We start from the raw sequence: 25381 nt of genomic DNA on the forward strand, positions 1-25381 counted from the left end.
ATGAAAAATTAAGTCAAAAATGTAATTCAGCTCGATGAATATTGCTATTTTACTCCGGGATTGTTTGGAAAATAGTTTTCATATAACTTTTATATTAATTCTACTTTTATGCTTATCGAACAAGGTTTTTTAGTTTCCAGGCTTGCAAGCTCAGTCAAGTGTATGTGTTAATTCAATTTAATTTTTCATGTAAAATCACTCTTTGCTCACTTGTATCATCACTTACAAGACATCTTGTATATATTAAAATTTATGAAGATTATGTTATAATAATAATTGGAAAAACAAGACGCTGACTAATAAAAATAAATAATTAGAGAAAAGATAAAATATAATATAAAAATAAGTTTACCTTGAGAAAACTTTACTGAAGACAGATGAATGATGTGAATCAGCACTATTCGGCAAGCTTGAAACTCTATCAGAAACAGATTTGCTTTCATCTTCTCTGTCACCGGTAAGTCCTTCCATTCCAACCCATGACAATGGATAAGACAATCGTTTTAACATCTAAAAAGAAAAATATATAAATATATGCAAATACTATATAAATATATACAAATATAAATAAAGAATCATATTTACAAATTTATAAATCAACGGTTTTTCCTTTTTAAATACCTTGTTTTTTCTAGATTCTTGTTTATCATCATCCTTATGTTCCTCATCCTTCTCAGGTTCTTCGTTATTACTATCTAAACTAAATGATACCGAACTAGCTTTCTTTCTACCATTGATGGTAGGACCGCTATCTAACGAACTTGTTGTGATATTAGTTGGAGCTATTGTTATCGGTGGAACCCAATCGGAAGATAAAACAATATCCGCATCTGAATATACTTTTTTTGCTGGCATAGGTTGAACAATAGGAAGCGGTGGGTTGGGATCACGTATGTCTATGCCAGAATCATGACAAGACATTTTGACTAGAGATCCTTCCTCGTCTTCAGGAATGGCATTAGATTTTGCTGATTCTGTCTGTTATAATAATAGATAATTATTTTGATGTAATTAAATGAGAACTTTTAGTTAACACAAAATAATATTTTATATATAATCTTTACCTTGTCAGAATTCAAAGAATCTTGTTGTTCATCGTCGACCGAAAATGTACTTCGATCCTTGCTAGGAACTGCCCAATGATGATCTAACATCGATCTCCTACGTTCTTCTAACGTTCTACTCCCTTGACCACCAACGCATGGTTCTTTTACAATATTCTCCTTTTCTTCTTTTTCTTCCTTCTCTTTAATTGGCGCTACATTATCCTCCTAATAAATAAAATTATTGTTTGTTAATTAATATAATTCATAGATCAAACAACATGTAATTCATTTAATTCATTTACGTACATTTTGAAGATTGGTAGGTGTTACAAGTTCTCTATCAAAAGCTTTTGGAAAAGCATCCCCTTCTCTTTCTGCACAACTGCATACACTTTCATTGTCATCAGCTGCCAATTCAGGAAAAGTTTCATCTTTGCCTGGTGATTGAGATTTTTGACTATCCGCTTGAGAAGGCTTATTCATGTAATATATATCAGGTTTCTTCTCCAAAGTGCCAGATTTTGCATGTCCCACTCTCATATGAGCAATATCGTAATATATTGCAGCATTAACTACAAATTCCATAGGAGCGATAACCCCATAAGATTCAGCACCATGTTCAATGACAAGAGGATCCGAGACATTTGGATCAAACATAACTGCATTTGGTGTAACCAATAATACGCCGCCTACCACACCCTAAAAATTATAAAACAAATTATTTTAACATTGAATTAATTTATTTCAATCATTTATATATCATTGAAAAATATATTTCTAATTAATTATAAATGAAGTAAATAAATTACCTGTCCATCTGTAATATGACGTACGTTGATCTTCAAAAATCTTTCTTTAAATGGTTGCTCGTCATCTTCCATAACAGCATTTCCACTCCCAAGGGGAGTCTTAACTCTTTCGATGTGGCCTGGTTTAGGTGATACAGGTCGTAAATTGTCTAATAGTTCTGTAAAATATACAAAATCACGTGAGAATACAAATAATTATTTATACGTGGTTGAATTGAAACATTTTCAAACTAACATAGAAATTGATTTTATTTTTGGTAATAAATTCACTTATATTTAGAAAAACAATTATCCCACCCTCGTATATATATTTTATATTTATATTTTTATTATATAAGTAATCTAAAGATAGAGTAACGTTATTTATAAGCTAGACAAATGTAATTAAAACAAATCATTTTCTAAGCTCTTGTTTTCCAATAGCAATTACAGTTTGTGTACAAAATGTGATTGTGCTATGTGTCTACATTATTGATCATTTATGATTGACCTATCTATCAATGGACGTAGAAACGTGATCGTACAGCCTGGAATAATATCGCGAAATTTATCAGAGATAAATCAAGCTACATTTTGCATTTACGTTAATACGATTTATTTTGAATATTAATGTCGGAGTTTTGAGCAAATACCTATCTAATGATTAATTAAACATAAAACTATGATTTATAAAGTACGATGAAAAACAACAATTAATTAATTGTAATTTATAAAAAATATTCATCTCATTTTTCAAAACTTCATCAAACATGATAGAAAATGGAAGTGGTAGGAAGATTACATTTACGTCAAATATTTTCATAGAGAGAAACCTTCTCATCGTGAAAATTGTTTTCAATCATAATAATGTTCTTAATGGGAAAACTATCAATCACATAGAGAGTTTTTTTTTTTAAATATCCGAGAATAATAATTTCGTGATTCGATTATCTTGAAAACAAATCTTTCTATGAACAAAAAGTTGCGATGAAAATTATACAAAAACGAGTGTAATACAAAAAAAAATAAAAGCCATGATTCGAAAATATGATCGTATGTATTTTTGTTTTTTTTATTTGAGCATAGTGAAAAACCACTTTTCAAATGATATCCACTCATTTTGAAACCTATATATATACCTACTATATTTTAATATATACAACAGATGACAAATGGTTCGGAATAGTGTCATAGATCATTTATTACGATGGTTCATAATGTTTAAAAGCATACGATGTTTTTGTAGTTGACGTATGTATATCGGAATACTGCGGCAATACGAAAAGATATTTCAAAATAAAATAAGAAATATAAAATAGAACGTATCATCGTTGAACCGTGAAATTTGAAATTGATGATGAAAAAGAAAAAACCCGTTTTGAATTTTGAAATGGCTAGTATAACATGTGGAAAATATAAAATATAAAATATTTAATGATAACAAATGTTATTTAGAAATTTTTGTTGTTACTAGTTAATGGAGAATTTTGATAAAAAGATGAAATCAAAAGATGAATTTCTCATTCGTTAAATTTCGAAATGTAAAAGCTTTCGTATCATATTCGTGTACTTTGTTTTTATATAAATATTATAACAGTAAGGTATTAATATGCAATAGTGAACGTTCGTATTCTAAGATAACATCGAGTTCCAATTTTCTCAACATTTGGCTAAGTGAGCCACCGCGATTTACCTTGAGCTTTACGAAGACTATATAGAATCCTGTTACATTATTCATAATACGATAGTATCCATATTGAAAGAAAAAGAGAGTTTATATATTTTCATATGTATGTATATTATCATAATTAACAATAATATATTCGAAGGAATAGATAAAAGATAAATGACTTGTATTTAATATCAATCGAGTTTGATAATGATTTTGCTTTCTATTTTTTTTAATCAAAAATATTCTAATTTCTTTTACTTTCAAAATGAAGGAATCACTGTTGCACGTGATTTTTGTATTTAAAAAAAAAAATTACAAAAATAAATAAATTAATTAATTAATTTTATAAAATATTTATATTAAACAATAGAAAAGAAAACATAAATCGAATTCGATAAGATTTTGCTTTCTATTTTTTTAAATCAAAAATATTCTAATTTCTTTTACTTTCAAAATGGAGGGATTCTTTATCAGTGATTTTTGTATTTAAAAAAAAAAATACAAAAATAAATAAATTAATTATTTAATTTTATAAAATATTTATATTAAACAATAGAAAAGAAAACATAAATTAAGTTTAATAAGATTTTCTCGTTTTTATTTTTTTTAAAGCAAACACATTCTAATTTCTTTTACTTTCAAAATGGAAGGATTTTTTATTCGTGATTTTGTATTTCTTTAACAAAAATAAATTAATTAATTAATTTACAAAAAAAAAATATGATATTAGACAATAGAAAATGAAACTTATAACATTTTCTTCGAGTTACTCAATATAAAAATAAAAAAAAAATCAATATTCATAATTATTAAATAAAACATCGATAAACTTATATATCTATTCTTATTTGTAGTTTCAGACAAACAAATAAAAAAATAACAAAAAAAAATAAGATCAAAATAAAAAAATAAAATAGAAACTTAGCAAATTATTTACTTGATTTTAATTAATTAATTTAAAAAAAATATATATATTATATTAAACAATAGAAAAGAGAACTAATAACATTTTCTTCGAATTATTCAAAATAAAAATAAAAGTAAAAAAAAAAAAAAATCAATACTCATAATTATTAAATAAAAAATCGGTAAACTGATAATATTTTCTTAAAACTTATTCTCTTATCTGTAGTTTTAAACAAACAAACCAATAAAAAAATTTAAGAATAAAAAAATAAAATAATATAGAAATAAACAGATAAAAAAAAGAAACTTAGCAAATTATTTACTTGATTTTAATTAATTAATTTCAATCCCCATAAAACAAAGAAATAAAGAACGAAATAAAGACAAAAAGAAATAAAGAAAAAACGAAAGAAAGGAAAAGAAAATAGATGAGACAATTTAGTACCTTTTTCTTCTGGTGGCAAATCGTCCTGTGAGTCATGATCCTGTGGAGGATCTGGACTGGGTGCGTCTGTTGTGGTACCGCCTTCAGGGCGGCCTCCTCCTTTGTTTGGAACCCATAATTGTTGTCCTGGATAGATGAAGGTACTACCAAGCCTGTTGAGTTTACTTAGCTCGGAGGGTGTGGTATCAAATCTGGCTGCCACTGACGTAAGCGTATCTCTGTCGCCCACCTATATATCACAACGAATAGAAAGAGAGAAAATTAGAAAGGAGAAAAGAGAGACAAAGAAAGACACATACACATATATATATATATATATGGATATAATTATGAAAGTGATCTAAATCATGTTTTATTTCAAAATATTACAAAAAAAAAACAACAATTTTTATAGATTTTAAATAAAATATTTTATTTTATGAGAATTTAGGGGGAGAGACGGACAGGAACAAAAACGGAAAGATCGAGGGCGAAGGGGTTAGGGGTAATTTGAGTATGGTTAGCGACACGGAGTTGGCGTGTTCGCCACCGGGGGGTAAGGAACGCACGAGAAGGGGGGAAGGAACGAAGGGGGTGCAAAGAAGGCGCAGAGAAGAACAGCTGGTGCACCCAGACAGATTGAGTAGGGGTGAATGGGAAAGAGAAAAAGAGGAAAGACGAAGGAGAAAGACAAACATCATGATACAAGGAATAGGACGAGCAGAGAGACTCTCGGCGTACGGAATTGAAACGATGATCCACCGTCAGGTAGGAATAAGACCGATCGTCAGGAAGTGGATATGGACGGAAGATGGTTTAGTGGCGACCCTGGGAGGGGGGAGAGACAAGGCAGCTGTAATGAAAAGGAACTACAGGAGAGGGGGGGAATACTGAATATCACGGACGATTGGACCTGTAGGGAGAGACAGGTCCAATGTTGGATCGAAAGGATAGCGGAAGAAAGAAGAAAAGGGGGGAGAGGGTACGAGCGGGATACCAGAAAATTGAAATAAATGGACAATGGTACTGGTGGAATGAGCTGAAGGGAGACTGGGAGGAGGAGTGTGGAAGGGTGAACGGTACAGGAGGAAGGGAAGAGGGAGGGGGGATTCGAGGGTTTCGAGGGTGGCGAGAGGGGCGAGAGCGTCGGGGGTTTCGTGGGAACGGCAGGTGGAATGCAGGATACGGGGGGGGGCTATTAGGCTGATATCGTGGAACATCGCGGGGGCGAGAAAAATCAGCGAAGCGTGGGACCTCCTGGGGAGGCATGACATCATAGCCTTACAGGAAACTTGGATAGAGGAAAAGAATGAAAGCAGAATTATAAGTACACTGGACCAAAAGTTTAAATGGTACACGAAACCAGCAACAAGAGCAAGTAAAAGAGGGAGGGCGATGGGGGGACAGCTGGTAGGGATAAAAGAGGAGCTTGCACAGAAAATGACGATTACGGGGGTGGAAAGAAGGCCTGATAATAAAAGGGTTAAAAATAGGGAAAGAGGGGGAGAAGTGTACAATTGTAACAATCTACAATAATTGCGGCATCGGGAAACTGGAATATGAACTGTCAGAAATAATGGAAAAAATAGAAGAAGAAAATGAGAATGCAATTGTAATCGGAGACTGGAATGCGAGAACGGGGGAAGTGGGAGGGAGTTTGCAAGACGGAGGAAATGATGGTGGGGAAAGAACATCTAAAGATAAAACAAAGAATGCGGAGGGGCAGAAACTCGTAAACTTTTGCTACAAGCATGGGTTGGTAATAATGAATGGGAGGTGCGAGGGGGACTGGGAAGGGCAATTTACATACGTCGGGGAGAAGGAAAAGGGGGTTCGGTGATTGATTACCTAATAATTAGCGAGAAAATAGACAATGTAATCGGGAGAATGGAAATAGGAGCAAGAGTGGAATCGGATCATCTACCACTAATAATCAACTTGGGATCGGAGCGAAGGAAGAATGGGGCGATGGAAAGGGAGGAGTACAAGACGGAAAAGAAGGAAATAAAGAGGCTAAGGTGGAGAGAAGAGTTAAGGGCAGATTACGAGAAGAAGTTCAGAGAAAACTGGACGGAAACGGGACCAGTACAGGGAGGGGGTCCAAGATGGAAACGGTTAAAGGGAATCATAGAAAGGACTGCAGGGGAGGTGGGAATGACAGTGACGATAAGCGGCAAGGGACAAAGGGCAAGGAAAATGCCGATGGAGATAAAAGAGCAAAGGAAGGTAGTATGGACATGGCTGAAAAGATACCTAAGGGAGAAAACAGAGAAGGAAAAAGAAGAGCTGAAGAGAAATCTAAAGGAAGCTAGGAGGGAGTTAAAAAGAATGAGGAGGAGTAGGCAGAGAAAAATTTTAGAAAAGAGGTGGAAAGAGGTAGAAGGGTGCCGGAACATGGTAGAACTTTGGAAAGCAATAAGGCCCTTTAGATCGAAAAGAGCAAACATGGGGAAAAATATCAGCAAGGAAGATTGGAGGAATCACTTCTGCGAACTGTTGGGAGGAACGGAGAGGAGCGAAAGGGAAGGGGGAGGAGAACAAGCTGCGGGGGAGGAAGAACAGGAGGAGGACACATGGACAACGATAGCTAACAGAGAGATTAGCTCGGAGGAAGTAGAGAATGCACTGAAAGGTATGAAAAATGGAAAAGCCGCCGGGGAGGATGGAATAGCAATAGAATTCTTGAAAGCTATGACTGAGGAGGGACACAACGAAATAAAAGACATACTAAACGATTTTTGGAATAGGGGGGATTTAGCAGACGGGTGGGAAGTAGGGAGAATTTTCCCGATACACAAAACGGGAGACGTCAACTGCGCAAAAAATTATAGGGGTATCACACTTCTGAACACGGGATATAAACTACTGGCCAAAATAGTGGCAGGAAGACTCAGAGGGTGGTTGGAAGGGAAGAGAGTGTTGAAGGAGAGCCAGGCGGGCTTTAGGAGCGGGAGGGGAACGAGGGATCACGTGTTTGTGTTGAATGCGCTAGTTAATAACAAGCTCAAGAACAAGGGGGGAAGCTATTCGCGGCTTTTGTGGATTTCAAAGCGGCATTCGACACAGTGGACCGAGATTTGCTCTTCAAGAAATTAAAGGAGTTGGGATTGAAAGGAAGATTGTTTAAAATAATAAAAAGGATATACGAAAGCAGTATAAATGAGGTTATTACAGGGGAGGGGGTAACGGAACGTTTTGAGACGGTAAAGGGGGTGAGGCAAGGGTGTCCCCTGAGCCCGGCACTGTTTAATCTGTTCATAGAGGATATGGACATGATATGGAAAGCAAAAAATGAAGGAGGTACGGTAATAGGGGGAGAGAAAATATGGGCGCTGAAGTTCGCAGATGATATTGTCTTGGTGGCGGATGAAGAGGAGGGGCTCGGGTCCATGTTAAGATCGCTGGAAAAATACGTGGAAAGAAATAAACTAACGGTCAATATACAAAAGACGAAAATTATGAGATTCAAAAGGGGGGGCAGGAATAAGGAAAACCAGAAATGGAAGTATGGGAACAAGGAATTGGAAATCGTTAGGGAATACAGGTATCTGGGGGTTGTTTTCTCGACCGGCAACACGTTCGAAAAGCATCTAAGCATCTTAATGGGGAAAGTAAGAAGAGCAACCAACGCAACCTGGGGGACCTTCAAAAGGGCCGGGATAAATAGTCTGAAGAGGAGAATGTATCTGATGGACGCGATAGTCAGAAGTGGATTGTTATACGGAAGTGAGGTGTGGGGGGTGGAAGAGAAGAGAGGCAACAGAGAGGTTACAGGGAGGGTACACTAGGATGGCGATGGGCTTGAGTAGTAATACGCCGAACTACATATGGAGGATGGAATCGGGACGTAGAAGCGTGACGACAGAAATATGGAAAAGAGCGGGTAACTACTTAGTAGAAATAATGAAAATGGGGGAGGAAAGATGGCCAAGAAAATGTCTCAAGGAAGAAGCGAGGGGGGTTCGTAATGGAAACCCAACGAAATGGGGAAGGGAAGTCCAAGAAGCGATGGAGGAAGTTGGCGAAGGAGGTTTGTGGAGAGCGATTGCAAATGGCGATCGAGAGGGAGTGAAGAAGATAATAGAAAGAGCAAAGAAAACAAAGATAGACCAGGAAATCCAACAAGACTGGACCAAAATCGACCAATCAACGTATTGTGGGCAATACAAAAATAGAAAACATTCAATAGAAGCAGAGAAATACTGGGAAAATGGGAATTTAACAGCTAGAACGAAGGAAACCTGGGCGAGACTCAGGTGCGGGAATGTGGGAAGGGAGGGCAATAAGGGATACAGTGACGTAAGATGTAGGATTTGCGGAGAAGAGCCGGAGAACGTGGGGCACATATGTAGATGCAGGAAAATAAAGGAAAAAAATGGGGAAAGCAGTAGTGGAGAACCTAGAGAAGTGGATTGGGGAGAGGGGAGGCGAAGAAATAGATAGAAGAGTAGAAATGGCGTTGAGGGGGGAACCGGTGCCCCAACTGTGTGCATATGTGAGAGGTTTCGAAAGGCTAGCCAGGAAAATGGGCCAGGATAGGGGGAGGGGGGAACGAGAAGATAGACAGAGTGTGAGTGGAACAATTAGACATATAAGGAAATAGATGTAGGGAATATGAAGTATATATATGTTATAGTTTTATATAGTCTATATAGTTACTAAATGTGGTATATTGTTTAATGTTGTTTATATTGTTTTATAATGTTTTATATTGTTAATACTAATAGCTAATATTATATTAGGGCATAATTAGAATTAAGTACATTGTAAAGGGGAACGAACATGTAGGGGGGCCTTCGGGGTAAACACCCTAAAAGGGTATACCTGAAATAAACTTCTTATCTTATCTAAAATATTTTATTTTATATAATAAATATATATTTTTAGATATAATTAATTTTTTTTATTTTATTTTATTCAAACACTACATGAATTTTATATAATTTTATATAATATTTTTAATATATATTTTTTTGTATTATATTTAAACACTATATATATATATGAATTTTATATAAAAATACTAAATTCAATTTTATATAATAAATATTAATAAAATTGAAATAACAAACACTATTTAAACGTTTATTTTTAATAATATTGTGAAAATTATAATACATTGAATTAATTTAGTTTAAAATAATGCAATGTGAAATAACTGATATATAAATTAATTTTTTTACATTTTATTTTAACTTTTTTCGACCACTTTCATAATTATGGGTTCATATATATATATATATATCGAAACATAATATAATTCATATGTTTAAAGGACAAGTTTCCTTTGGCGGTTTATAAACCACAAACGCGCATAACACTTGCAACTAACTATGATTAGATACCCGAAACAACAACAACTATCTCAACTGAATTCTGACATAATCATTCATTTCTACGAAATAATATTATTTGTTATTTTTAATAATAATAATAATTATTGCCAGACTGCCATGTGAAACATTGTCTGCTACGCGTAATAATAATAACGTAAATCTAGATGGTAAAATGTGGTGATCCATCCTGTATAAAAATTTAAACACTGTGAGAAAACATTTGATCAATTGTTTGAGTCACTGTATATATTACGTGATTCAACGAATCACAGAAATAACACTAATAAATGTGTATTATCGGTTAGTTTTTTAACATATTTCTAAATTCCTTTTTTCTTTCTTTTTTTTTTTTTTATTTCTCTTACCACACCTTCATCTCCTATTTTTCATTTTTTAGTATTAAAGTTCGAACGAACGTGTGTTCATTAGTTACTTCGATGATTTATCATTAAACTCTTTTTGCATGACAATGAAAGATGTCGGCTATAAATGACATAAAAAAAAAGGAAAAAAAAAAACAAAGAGAAAAAAAGAAAAGAAAAGAAAAGAAAATAGCCGCGAGCTGTAGGACGAAGAACGAAGTATGGGTGAAAGGTGGGAGTGGGTGGGTAGGGTGGGGGGTGTAAGGAGAGTTAGAAAGAATGAAAGAAAAGAAAAAGGGGTTGATTTTAACGGAGAAAAATTAACGCACGACAAACCAAGGTTTTATTAATCAATAATCCCACACACGCACAAATACCATTCTCCTGTGAATGATCATCGATTCCGAGGAAATTATTATTATCAAACATTGAACATAAACAATCAATGTACGCGTGTGCGTCAGTCACACATAAATGAGAAATCAATGAACACACCAATATGTAAGCTGATTATTATTGATTCGCAGTTAACCCTTCCTTCATTAATTTCTTTTTCTTTTTTTCTTTCTCTCTCTCACACCCTGATAAGAGGGTTTACTGCAAATGTATTCACATTATTCCGATATTCCTCATCGTTGAACGTTCGAACATGTTTGATGTGCTTAACGTTCTCCTATACCCAGTTTCATTTTTGAATATTTCATTGAACCGTGAAATTAATTCGAACGATATATAGTCATTGTGAGAGATTGGTGAATTAGAATAGAGAATTTTCCTACGAGAATATTTTCCAACGAGATTTTCATTATTTTCTGATAAAATGTTCTTTTTATTATTATTTTTGTTTGTTTTTTTTTTGACTTTGACATAATAGAAGAAAACGTCGATGATATCAAATTAATTGAATTTTATTTTTAAATTCACTTAAATATCATCGTATATTAAATATATATATATATTTATAAAATATATAATATATAATTTATTAAATATATAATTATATTATATATTATATATGTTATTATATATATTTTTTAATATATATTTATATATTATATATTTTTATATATTATTATTATTATTTTATTGTTATTATTATTTTATTATTATTATTATTATTATTATTATTATTATTATTATTATATAATTTATATATTATATATTATTACGTATTTAATAATAATAATATATATATTATTTTATATAATAATATTATATATAATAATATTTTTCTTTAACAATAAAATATCTACTATACTTATTATTACCTATTATTTAAATAATATTCGTAAAATATATTAAATGTGATTCTGAGGTATACTGATATACAGTGATTTGGAAAACAAAAAAATAAAATACTTTTCCATTTCCCTCACCCCCGAGCTTAATTTTTATTTTACTTTTTTATTTTTTTATTTTTAAATCACAATATAATAAACCCATATTTGTTACTCGAGGAAGACATATATATGTATGTATGTATGTATATATATATATATATATGTGTGTGTGTGTGTGTGTAATATCGTAAAAAATTTATTCGAACAATTTTAGGTGAATTTTCTAGAAGACAAAATTCACGCATTTAAACTTTTTTTCTTTTCTTTTTTTTTTCTTTTTTTTTTTTCCTCGAAATACATTTCTTCCGATTAAGGTCAAATGTTTGCTTCAATGATATCGATCCAAAGATAGAAAATAAAAGCTTTATGCCACATAAGATGTGCATGAAAAATATATCACGCGACCCCTCTCTCTAATGGATAAAACTTACTACTATTTCATCCTGTTACTATAAAATATAAATTATTACGTTGAAAGGTCGGTAAATCAGTTGGCTGTTTATGAAATCGAAAGGAAAAAAGTTTTACCAGCCAGTTTTCAACGAGATATATATATATAATATACTTTTACATACGTGCAGTATTTTCTTTTCTCCCTGGTAATTCTCAAAGAAATTATAAAATAAATTAGAAAATTCAAAAAAGAAAAAGAAAAAAAAATAATGTTTCCTCTTGAGGTCACAAAAATAAATCAAATTAGTCAGGACGTATAAACACGTTCGTATTATTTTAATAATGTGGTGGTGAAGCGTAAGGATGTGCGTACGTAAAAAAAAATATTTTAGAATAATATTTAATAAATATTTTTATTATTATTATTATTATTCAAATAAAATATTTTATTTCATTTCACAAGGATTTACGATGTAATTAAAATTTAATTATAAATTTAAAATGAAATATTTTTGCTCGAATTTAATGAATAGAACGAAGGAACGAACGAACGAACGAACGGTGTATTAATAAAAAAATAAAATTAAAAAAAAAAGGAGTAAAATCGATAAAGGAAGCAAATATTTCGCAAACAAATTGAATATATTCTTAATTTGATTTCATTTTCTCTTTTTTGGTCTTTTCCTTTTCCCTGTGAAATGCAAATGAAATTGTCGTGGGGTGAAAAGGGTGGGTTGGAGGGTGAAAAGGATATGTGCATTTCACGGAATTCGAGGAAATTCCTTGAGGGTATTCGGCTTGGTAGCCAGAGTATTCCATGTAAATCAATTAATTAACTTGAGAACGAACATGTGGTATGCGTGTGTATATCATACACGTATGTACAATAGGAAATACACGTATATATATTGTTGTATTATTTACAAATACGTGTGAAATAATCTATTAGATTCGAATCTTGCACAACGATTACTATCTTTCACCACTTTTATTCTTCTCTTTTCGATTAACACTAATTGCAAATTAGAAGAATGTTTTTTTTTTTATTTTATTTTTTATTATACCCATTAGTTAAACATTCGTATTTTTTATCTGAAAATACATTAATCCCTTTGCATTCGAGAAAACTTTTCCGCATGTATTATCCCATAAATGGAATGCAATTTACGAAATATAACGTATCATTCTATTAGAGACCCCATCATATATTAATTTCCATATTTTTTATATATTTATTTGAATATTTATACAATATATCAATAAACAAAATATTATGATATTTAAATTTCGAATATTAAGAATTATACAAATTTTTGGATTTGAATAAAATGTATACAATGACGTAATAAAAGTATTCCAAGATAATCCTAGTATTTAATAATCACACTAATTTAAATAAATAAATAATAAGAAAAAAATTTCGGACATTGATTGAAAATTATGCCAATTTTCGTATTTGAATAAAATTTATGCAATGAATTAATTATATTATTATTTACAATATTTAAAATTCATTTATGTAATGAATTAATTATATTATTAATTTATTATATAAATGAATTATAATGTATATAATAAATAATTTATATATATATATATATATAATGAATTAAAATTTATAATAATAAATGTAAATAAAAATAAATAAGAAGAAAAGAAAAAGAAAAGTATAAAAAAGTAACTAAACAAACTTCTCGTACTATATTTCTCGGAATTAAATTATAATAAATTGATATAATATTATGTAATATGTATTATAAATAATAAATTAATATATTATATAATAAACTTAAATAATATTTAACAATTGAGTATATAGTTTGTTAAAATACACGGAATATTCGGATATGGTAAAAAGAGTTTTAAATTTCTACTGATAAGAGAACTTTAAAGGAACAGAAAAAAAGAAAGGGATGATGTTTTCTGTAACGAGAAACGAAGAGAACAACAAGTATATAAGTGTACTTGCTGGCTACCACAGGAATTGTTTCGCTTTTCTGGTCTTTTTTAAGGAACATGGAAAGGGGATGATGGTGGTAGTGGTGGTTGTAGTTGTTGTGATCCTTGCTGAAGCTATGAACAGGGGGCTGGTTTTTTTCCTCGAGTATTATACGAAGTAAAGAAAAAGATAGGAGGATGAGGATTGGGGGTGGGGAAGAAGATGGGACTCCTTCTCATCGACAAAAGAAAAGCCAGAAAGCTACGATCGTCCCAATTTCAACTTCTTGTGTCTTCTTTTTCTTTTTTCTTTTTTCCCCTACCCTTGCCACGAGCTTATCATCTTTTCTCTTTTTCCTTTATTTCTTTCTTTTATTTTCGTCATTCATATACAACCCCTTCTTTTCCCTCTTCGATTTTCAACCCTCTACTACTTATTCTTTTCCTTGATTTTGATTCTCACTAGGTCAGCTGGTATATTACGCTTCAGTTATGTTCATCTTAAAGAATTTCAAGGTTTAAATACCTTTGTGATAGATACCTATATTTATAGATAAATGTATCTGTTTGTAACTTTGTATGTATGTGTATATGTATGTTACTTAATATTCCACACGCGTTGCACATATTTGTGGTATTCAAAGTGTCTTAAACGTGTATTTATATGAATATGTATGTGTTTGTATGTGCCATTTGCACATGTGTTATATATGATACGTACACAAGTACACCTATGGTATTTACATGTTACGTATGTTAGGTACCATATGTAAGATAAACCTACATATATTCGTAATATTGAATTAACATAACCCTAAATTTGTAATATTTTATGTTTATGTGCGTTCACGTGCACCTATGGTGTTTACTTATTATGGGTGAGGTATCATATGCAAGATAAACACATATATGCGTATATTCGCGTATTATCGGATTAATGAATAATATTCAAATTTGTAATAACTTCATATTCTCATATATAAATAATACGTTTTATTGAAAATTTTATTGTTAATTGTAATATAAAAAACAAAGAAATATGATATATAATAGTTGATTAGTTAGTTTAACAAATATTCCTAGCTTCTCAGCTTCTATGAGATAAGAGGAATCCACCAGATTAGAGACATTTATCGATTAAACAGGTCAAAGGGACCCAAAACAGACTGGATAAGCTGCTCTTAATAGGTCAGGGAATTTCCTGATCGTGATTATAGACTAACACCAAAGGATTATGCACGAGTAATGGCGATTACGATATTGTTATATGTTACCCTAAGAACAGATGCTGGGCTAGTAATTGCATTAAATCCCTAGTCTTGTTTAACGTACTAATTAACCTCAAAATTCTATGCTAAATTTGATTGTTTTAATTCGATTGAAACAAAAAAATTAAAGTAATTGTAATAAATGTTTTTTTGATATTTACCTTTCACACATTGAAAATATTTTTCTATATAATATATTTTATTAAGATATTGTTTTATGTTACCCTAAGAACAGATGCTTGGCTAGTAATTGCATTAAATCCCTAACTTTGTTTAACGTACTAATTACCCTCAAAATTCTTAGCTAAATTTGATCGTTTTAATTCGATTGAAACAAAAAAATTAAAATAATTGTAATAAATGTTGTTTTGATGTTTACCTTTCACACATTGAAAATATTTTTCTATATAATATATTTTATTAAGATATTGTTTTATGTTACCCTAAGAACAGATGCTTGGCTAGTAATTGCATTAAATCCCTAACTTTGTTTAACGTACTAATTAACCTCAAAATTCTATGCTAAATTTGATTGTTTTAATTCGATTGAAACAAAAAAATTAAAATACTTGTAATAAATGTTGTTTTGATGTTTACACGTTTCATATATTGAAAATATTTTTCTACGATATATTTTATTAATTGTATAAGTTATTGTTATATGATACCCTAAGAATAGATGGCTTGGTAGTAATTGCAATAAATTCCTAACCTTGTTAAACTTACTAATTAACCTCAAAATTCTGTGCTAAATTTGATCGTTCAAATTCGATTGAAAAATAAAATTATAATAATTGTAATAAACATTGTTTCTTCACGTTTATACTTTTTACATATTGAATATATTTTTTCATAAAATATATTTTATCAAGAAATATATATAAGAAATAAGAATTGTAAATAAGTAAATACAAGGAAAAGAAAAGAAAAGAAATGAAACCTCTTGAATCTTTTGTTCGATGGAAAAAGATTGAACATATAAGTATAGTTCTTCTTTTATACGAGAAAAATGATAATCTAAAGGAAAAATCTGCGATCCAGAGAAAAACGAAGAAAATATTTCTTTTATGTTCTATACGTATTATGCATATTTGATAATACCGTGTTTATTTATTTTTTAAATACATGACATTTTTTGAATTAAATATAAAACGTACAAGAGAAAGAATCGTTTTCCTTTATATCTTTCACAAACAATAAATTATTTATTATTAAAAAAAAAAAAATTAATATAATTTTGATTACAAGACAATTGTTCAAAAATTTGTTCGATATTTTATTCTGATTTTTTTGTGTTCTCTCATCGAAAATAAGAAGATTAATCTATTCGAGGCTTTCAATCATCAAATATCGTTCGCATTCAAGGAATCCTAGATCTTCGAGAATTTAGGTTATGTTCTCCGATTCTCGGATTCCATACGAGTGGTAAGAAGTACGAATAAAACAATGAAGGACCATCCCCTTCTCGACAATTTTACAAAACTACTTTACTTTTATGCACACATATACATATATACAGTTAACCAATATTCTAAGCTTCCCAAATAACTCGTTTAACGTAAAACGTTTTATAAAATGGCGTACAAGTTTCCATCGTAATTGTTTGAAATGAAACAACTATATAATTCAATTAAGAATTCAAATAGAAATTTTTTTACAAAACAAGTAAACAAATTAGAACTTTTAAATATGATAAACACAATTTATGATACACAATTTTATGCATCATTGAAGTCTTTTTTTTGTTATACAATATAATATATATCCTCCAGTTATTACTTCCGTTTAACCCTTAAAGTGCACATGGGGCGTTTGACACCCCAACAAATTTTTGATCTCTCAAAAACAGTACTGAATTCGAAAAAATGGGTTATGTGTCGCTATCTAGTGTTAATTCAGATCACTAACTATAACTAAAGTAGGTTAGTATAGTGCGGCAAGCGTCAATGTATGAGCAGCTGTTGCACAAAGTAGAGCTCTCAAAACCGTGGGGTGTCAGACACCCACTGTGCACATAGTGAGTAAAAAAATATTTTGGAGCAGATTTTTTTACCTGTATATTCCTGATTTTTGTTGAAGTTTTAACGTAAGTATATCATTTGAATAAAATTAAAAAATTTTTTCCATTATTTAAGTCATATCGTCTTTAGATGGCATGAATTTAGATGGCTAACTTACGTCAGCGCTTGGTGCGTGAAATATTACTAGAATCTCTATCCGACGAAGAAGATTTTGGCGGCAATGAAAGTGAAGAAGAAGAAGAGAATTCAGAATTTGAGCATGAAGGTGACGAAGACAAAGACGAAGATGAAGAAGATGAAGATGATGAACTTGAAAATGAATTACAAGAATCTCGTGTTACAAAGAAAATGCGTCTCAGGGAAGAGCGGGAAAATGAACTTGATGATGTTCCTCTCGCACAAAGAGCACGAGGAAGACCAGTAACTAAATTGTACAGAAAAGGCGTTGGAAAGAACCGTTTTTTTTACAGCATAAACCAAGCGTCGCCTGAGTCAGGTAAGAAATACATTATACGTATAAGTATTAGGGTGTGTGTGTGTGTGTGTGTGTGTGTGTGTGTGTGTGTGTGTGTGTGTGTGTGTGTGTGTGTATGAGTGACACACGTGCGTAGAAGAAATTTTTCCCATGCTCCGATACTATAGGTACAGTTTTGAAACAGCTTTGAAACAGAAAATTAAATAGCTTATTATATGCGCGTTACGCTGAAGTAAAAACTGAAGAAGCGTTATTGATTATTATTTTTTAAAAACTTTTTTTAGAGCGAATGAATCCTCCGTTACCTGAATATATACCTGGTCCAATCAATGAAGCTGCAAACTGCAACACAATCTATGAATTTTGGAATGTCTTATTCAACGATGAAATGATAAATATCATTGTTGAATGTACTAACGAAAAAATTGAAAATAAATGCGCTATCATGATAGCTCAGGGCAAAGAAGTTTTCAGTTACGAACATCACACAGAGGCAAAGGAAATAAAAGCTTTTATTGCTATTCTATATCATTCTGGCATGTGGAAAACTAATCGAGTAGATGTAAAACGGTTATGGAATCATGGAAATGGAATATTATTTTACAGATGTGTAATGCCCTGTAGGAGATTTTTGTTTTTGTCAGAAAACTTACGTTTTGACATAAAAGCAACAAGAAATCGCGAAGACAGACTTGCTCCTATACGAAAACTATGGGAGATTTTTATAAACAATTGTTCCAAAAACTATAACCCCAGCAGCATGTGCACAGTAGACGAACAGTTGCATGGATTTAAGGGGCGATGCAAACATAGAGTTTACATGAAATCGAAACGCGATAAATATGGGCTAATGGAGAAGTCGTTGAATGATGCCCTAACTGGTTACTTGGTAAATATTTTTATCTTTTTTATTTATTCCTTTTTTTTTTTATTATAAATTTAGAATGTAATGTAATAATTAATTTTTTTAGATCTTTGCTATTCCTTACTTGGGAAAAACTCATGGACTCTCCAAAAATGAGTCCGTACCAGAATACTTCTTTCGAGAAGTTACAACACCAATCCATGGAACAAATCGAACTGTCACCATTGATAACTGGTTCACAACGATTCCTCTGTTGTTGAAAATGTTGGAAGAGCCGTATAATTTGACTATAACTGGTACTATCAGGAAAAATAGAAGAGAAATTCCAGATGAGATGAGAGTAGCGAGTAAGACAGTTCCGGATGCTAAGTTTTGCTTCGATGAAAAAATTACGTTACTGTCATACACTCCAACAAAAAATAAGTTCGTCCTGTTAGCTTCAACGTTTACATCCACGACTGCAATTACTGATGGAAAGCCAGACATGATTCTTCATTACAATAAGACGAAAGGTGGAACAGACACATACGATCAACTTTGTCATGCATTCACAACAGCCAGGAGAACTAAGAGATGGTCTTTAAGACATTTTTTTGGTATTTTGGATCAAGCTATCGTAAATGCAAGAATATTATTTACATGTAAGCAGATTAACGAAGGTAAACGTATTAAAGTAACTCCACAACAGTGCTTTGAAGATGTCATTGAACAACTCAGCAAATCTTACTTGCAAGAGAGATACGAAATTCCGACTTTGCAAAAAAGTATCAAATATGGAATAGCTGCAATTTTGGGCCTTGAAACAGTACCAACAGGGGAAAATGTAATCATAAGTGCAGAAAACTATGCAAGATGCTCATTTTGCAACCGTAAGAAAAATGATAGAAAGACAAAAACTCGTTGCGGATCTTGTCTGCGCCCGATGTGCAATGATCATCGCGTAGGTATCTGCATAGAATGTGGATGTTTACAATAAAATTTAATAATTAAGTAGAAATACTTTGTTTTGTATCTCTTCTTCATTATATTTTGTACTTTTATAAATTTATAAATCTACTTTTATAAAAAAAATTAAATTGGTTAAAATAGCAAAAAATGCTTGTTTTATTTTCTCATAAAATTGACACTTCAATCGTGCAAATAAATACCTTTTTTGCAAACCACGATATTGCACTAATTTTTTTCTGAAAGCATAGTTTTTCAAAAGTATGCTTATAAATTTTTGTCCAAAAATATGTAAAATTGCACGAGTTATGATTTTTTAAGCAAAAAATGCACTTTTTCGCGGTTTTTATTTCAATATTTTTTTAAACAAATTTAAAATAAACAAATGGTTATAAAACCTAGTCTATTTAAAAAAAAAAAGATGTATCAAACTACTTTTAAAAAAATTGCGAGGTCTAAATATTAAATAGCGGCTTCAGGAGACGCGTTCAAACACGTTGGGGTGTCAAACACCCACAGTACACTTAAACGTAATTTTTACCAAGTATGCACTTTAAAGGTTTAACTTTGTAAATAAAAATTGTTAAATAAAACAGAACAATAAATAACAATAAAAATATATAACTTACCGTATATGCGATAGTGTTAATTGGTTGAGACATGCGGCCATGTTTCTTTTCTTGTGTCGTGGAACCATCTTTGCTTTCGTTATCGGAGTCTGCAAATAAATAAAAAAATAACAAATAAATGCATTGTAGTTCGATATTTGATAAGAATTTCTTAAAGAATAAATGAATAATTTCATTTGTATAAAATAATAGAAAAGAAACAAATTCATCATATGAAAAGAAATAGAAAAACTTCTTTCTTTATTTCCATTGTATTGCATCTTTTCAAAATGGCGTTCACTTTGCATTCATTAAGAAGAATTATTTTGTATATGTATAGAATAACGTATAAATGAACGAACGTTCAATACACGTGACTTTCCGAGCAATATTGACGATCATTGATCTTGATAAACAATTGACGATCATTTTGAACTATCATCAATTCCGTGACTTATTCTATTTTATTCGATCTGGGTTTTTTTCGCTACGGGTTAAACGATTTAACAACATTCAAGGAATTGTTTAATGAAAGATTAACAAAAATTATAAATATATATATTCTCAATGAAATTATAATTACGTTTACATAAAATGTTTCTTTTTTTTTCTTTAAATAAATATAAATGAAAAATTATGTATAGATCGTTAAAAATAACAATGCAGCATCAGCACGTACACATCGGAAATGATCCGAGTATCATCGATTAATCGAACAAACAGATTCATAATCGGCCATTGTTGTTTTTCAAATTCAAACTAAACAGATTTATAAGTGGACCGATAAAACAAACAAAATAATCAAATGTGATATACGTTATTTGTTGGTTCAATGTTTATAATAAAATAATCAAATATTATAAGTATTGGTCATTTAATTTCAAATAAATAATTTGAACATATATCTTAATATATATATATAATTCCCCTGTAACAGGGTTCGTAAGTAATCTTCTCCGAAACTACTTGACCGATTTTTATTAAATTTTTTGTGTATATTCGGTAGGTATGAGAAAAGGATTTCTTATATTTTTTAAATCCCTGAGTGATAAGGGTAATCCACCTTAATTATTTTTTCTTTAGAAGGTAAAATTATTCGATGTGAAGTAAGTGGTGATATCATGTTACCGCGCATGCGCAGTTGGTAAAGAAGACAAATGTTATGCATATAATCTATCTATCTATCTATCTATATATTTATCTTTTTTATCGAGGCGATAATATTTATGTTTACAATTTTTTAAATAATTTAATAGTGTTTTTTTTTAGTTTCAACAAAACGTTTTGAAAAAAATGATTACTAGAAAAATTTTAAAAACCTTTCTGCAACATTTAATAAAATATTTGAAATAATATTCTTACAAACTTTCTTGAAATATTTTATAAAATCTTTTTGCAAAATTTTTGCTAGGTTTCAGAGAAATAGTTTTAAACATTTTAATTACTCTTTCAGTAAAATATTTTTAAAATGTTCTTGAAATATTTTTGTATAATCTTTTATGAATCCTTTTCACAATATTTTAGAATGATGCCTGCAAAGTTTTTGAAAGATTTTTTGGAAATATTTTACGAAAATTTTCACTGAAAGATTTCAAAACTTATCGTGTTATGTGGGAAGTTTTCACATCAAAAAAGCCACAGCAACGCGTGGCCGGAGCACCCTTAATGATTTATAATACTTAACACTAAATATACCACCATTTTTAGTATACCTATTTCTACCACACTAGTCAAAATGACTAGTCAAAATAACTTATTTACTATTAAAAAAATAACAAAAAATGTTTAACAATAATAATTTTAATAAATAAATGGATTTATAGACATTTTTAAATAACAAAACGCTTAATTATTTACAGAACTCAAATGTTACATGAAGTAGAAATTTTGAATTAAAATGGGCCGACCAGTCGAAATGACTGGTCTGGTTTATCTCGTGTTAAGAACAAAATTTTTTTAACACTTTACCGACCGGCAGTCGATTAATCGACTTTTTGTTCTCAGCGCTTACCGACCGGTAGTCGATTAATCAACTTTTATTCCACAGAGCTTACCGATAAATGTTGTTTAGCACTAATATCATTAAAATAAAAGATTTTATTCAATTTGGTTATCCTATAATAACACAAAGGGGACACAGGGGCGTAAAATTATCGTACACACCGGAAAATTATCGTACGCTCCGGGAAAAATTTAAATTACAATAATTTCTCGGATGAGATTTGCAAAATCTGGAAAAGGAGTGTAAGTTCCAACTTTTTCAAAGTTGATCGTGGTGGTGGTGGGTGGTAGTGGTTCTCGAAATTTAGATTTACTATCGAAAAATTCGTACCCCTTTTGCAAAATTTGATGACTAAAAAAAAAAGGTCATCAAGTTTTCGAAATTCAAAATTGGATCGTACAAGGCCTCAAATTATCGTACGAATGGGAACACTGCGGACGATATGCGACTGAGTGGCCGGTGATAAGGGCATGGGATTCTCGAATCGCTACCGGTCGGTAAAGTGTTAACATTGAATTATTTTAAAATATTGAAATGAGATAAGTAACAAAAGCGAGAACGGAAATATTTTTGGAAGTTTAAAAAAAAAAAGTTAAAGAAAACATGAAACTAATAAGATTTGTCGTAATAAACAAAATTCGATATAAGCAAAATATAATTCTTAAGAAGAAGGGTGTTATTTTTCAGCATTCTCAGCATACCTGATGAGTGCCTAAGTGCACGCAAATGAAGTTTTGGATCTCCTCTAACGACGTAATAGACGATGTAATCTTGAAATGGTTTTTCATAAATACGAACATTGCCAGGTAAATCATAATCTTTATAATAGTCTGTTGACATCGACAACATTTTTATAATTTTTCAATTCGTCTTTGTCGAAAGATAATAATAACACGAATAACTTATTATTCACTAGCACACTTTGTTTTTTATGTGTCTTTAATCTTTCTTCTTTTTTTTTTTTTGATTTCCAATATTTCAAAATTAAAACTTTTCTCCGAAACAAATCTGTAATAATATGAAAATAAATGAACGCTAGAAATATCGAATTGTTTAAATTGTACGAGACAACCAAACCTTTTTCTTGTTTACTGATCTAATCAATTCTGCAACCGAGTGTAAATTATTTTACAAATATTACTTAATTAAGTTGCACTTTTTGTTTTTTTGTTTTTTTTTTAGTAACTCTCGTGCACGTAAGTTTCGTTAGCAAACTTGCAATTAGTTTAGAATTTATATAACAACAGTATGAAATTGTGTATGTATTAATATGAATAAAAAGAATAAATGAAAGTTTTATGTTCGTAACAAATAAAAATTGATAATTTGATTGTACGTTTCGGTGGACTTGAAAAACAAAAACACGAAACAATTGACAATGAAAAAAAAAAAATACGAATATTAATTCGTAAAGAATGTAATTAACAAATCGAACAATTAGAACTAATTAGATCAGTACAAGAATGATGTCAATGATTTATATACACTATTACCGCGCACGTGTTTCTGTTATGTCACATATAACAGAAAAAAAAAAAATAGTAGATACAAAAAAGTAACGAGATTTATAAACTCGAGAAAAGAATTAATTAAATGAGACACTCGCGATATCCTCGATCACTGTCAAACGCTCAATGCCAAACGATCACTGTAAAACTATTAAAACTGTCAAACGGTCACTATATATATATATGCTCGTAGAAATAAAATATGTTTGCTTTTCTTGAGGAGAGCTCAAAGATCATTGGTTAGTGTGTCACTTGGATGGTGGTAAGGAGGGGGAGAATCGAAACGAAAAAAGTCGGAAGAAGCCGAACACACGTGGGGCCGATTGACAATGATATCACTTTCGTTTATTTTTCCTTATCAAAAATTTATTCATTATTTGTGTATCACGTTTGTTCGTATGAAAGAGAAACTGTTACAAAAAAAAAATTACTAGGATGATAAATATCACATTTTTCTTCGAACTATGTCGATATTTCTTTTTTTTTCACTCTTTTATCCTTTTCTTGTTCCATAGAATGATTCAAATAGAAAGAGATAAGTAACACTATTTATGTACTACTCTTAACTCGAATGTATTAAACATGTGTATATAAATATATTATACAAGCACTTATTATATATATATTATACTTGCATGTACACGTAAAAAGAATATAAGTGAAGTATTAAAGCCTACTTCTCACGTGTCGCGTCTCTTTGAAGGACAATTTGATTCGTTTATATGAAACTTATCGCTTATTGGTTCTCTTTCTTGTAAAACACATTTCTAAATGATAGATACTACTTTTGTTTTATTTTATTTTACTTCTTTTTTTCTTTTTCTTATCTCGTATAATTTTTCGTCAGATTAGATACAACTCTTTATGACGATAAAATATTATATACTTTGTATTCTTTATATTATATTCAATTACATAAGACACATATATATATATATATATATATATATATATATATATATATATATATATATAGTTACATTATATGAAATAATGAATATAAATAGTTTAAGTATTTAATTAGAAAATTTGTAAATCTAATTCTATATATTAATTACTGTGAGATTGAATTATTATCATCATTATTATTTTCTTTTGTTTTAAAGTTGGTATCACTGTGTTAATATCACTATTTTGTAATTTGTTACTATCCGCCATTCAATCGTGCGATTGGTAAATTAAACAAACGAAGAAGAAAATATTAACCAATCAAAGGACGACGTAAGTAAAACAAACATAAACAAACAATATCTGATAAAAGTGGTAACTAAAAATGATAATAAACACTCATGCTACTATCTCGAAAGTTCACCAATGACTAACGCCTATTATTTTCCTCAGCGGCCATATTTAATGACAGACACGTCATGAAAGGTGCAACGAAGTAAGTTAAGACATTAGACTTTATATTATCGTTATTATTATCCTTTCTCACTAATTAATATCTACAAATAAATATTTGCGTTCTTAGTAAAAGGAATTTA

At 30.6% G+C, this 25381-nt stretch overlaps 2 protein-coding genes across 20 annotated transcripts in view; one reads left to right on the forward strand and one right to left on the reverse strand.

The window, feature by feature from the left end:
• Nucleotides 1-25381, reverse strand: part of mtd (TLD domain-containing protein mustard) — a 220719-nt gene that overhangs the window by 37824 nt on the left and 157514 nt on the right. For 17 of the 18 annotated variants that reach the window (XM_015315725.2, XM_089172977.1, XM_089172968.1 and 14 more), the window contains 7 exons: nucleotides 20409-20497; nucleotides 4858-5086; nucleotides 1856-2013; nucleotides 1353-1745; nucleotides 1065-1271; nucleotides 622-978; nucleotides 353-510 (listed from right to left, as the gene is read on the reverse strand). In XM_015315725.2, the coding sequence (XP_015171211.1) occupies nucleotides 353-510; nucleotides 622-978; nucleotides 1065-1271; nucleotides 1353-1745; nucleotides 1856-2013; nucleotides 4858-5086; nucleotides 20409-20497 (1591 nt within the window). Of the gene's footprint in view, nucleotides 1-352; nucleotides 511-621; nucleotides 979-1064; nucleotides 1272-1352; nucleotides 1746-1855; nucleotides 2014-4857; nucleotides 5087-20408; nucleotides 20498-23090; nucleotides 23398-23882; nucleotides 24028-25381 lie in introns of those variants that run through there. The other variant, XM_015315724.2, reaches the window with a different exon arrangement.
• LOC107063638 (uncharacterized) overlaps nucleotides 24977-25381 on the forward strand; it is a 163537-nt gene continuing 163132 nt past the window's right edge. Inside the window, exons 1-2 of one of the 2 annotated variants that reach the window (XM_089172983.1) lie at nucleotides 24977-25118; nucleotides 25239-25281. The gene's annotated coding sequence lies outside the window, so the exon portion shown is untranslated. Of the gene's footprint in view, nucleotides 25119-25170; nucleotides 25282-25381 lie in introns of those variants that run through there. The other variant, XM_089172981.1, reaches the window with a different exon arrangement.

This window comes from Polistes dominula, unplaced genomic scaffold, assembly GCF_049000335.1.
Source record: "Polistes dominula isolate Pdom_NZ unplaced genomic scaffold, Pdom_raw_medaka contig_22, whole genome shotgun sequence".
In the NCBI taxonomy this organism is placed as follows: domain Eukaryota; kingdom Metazoa; phylum Arthropoda; class Insecta; order Hymenoptera; family Vespidae; genus Polistes; species Polistes dominula.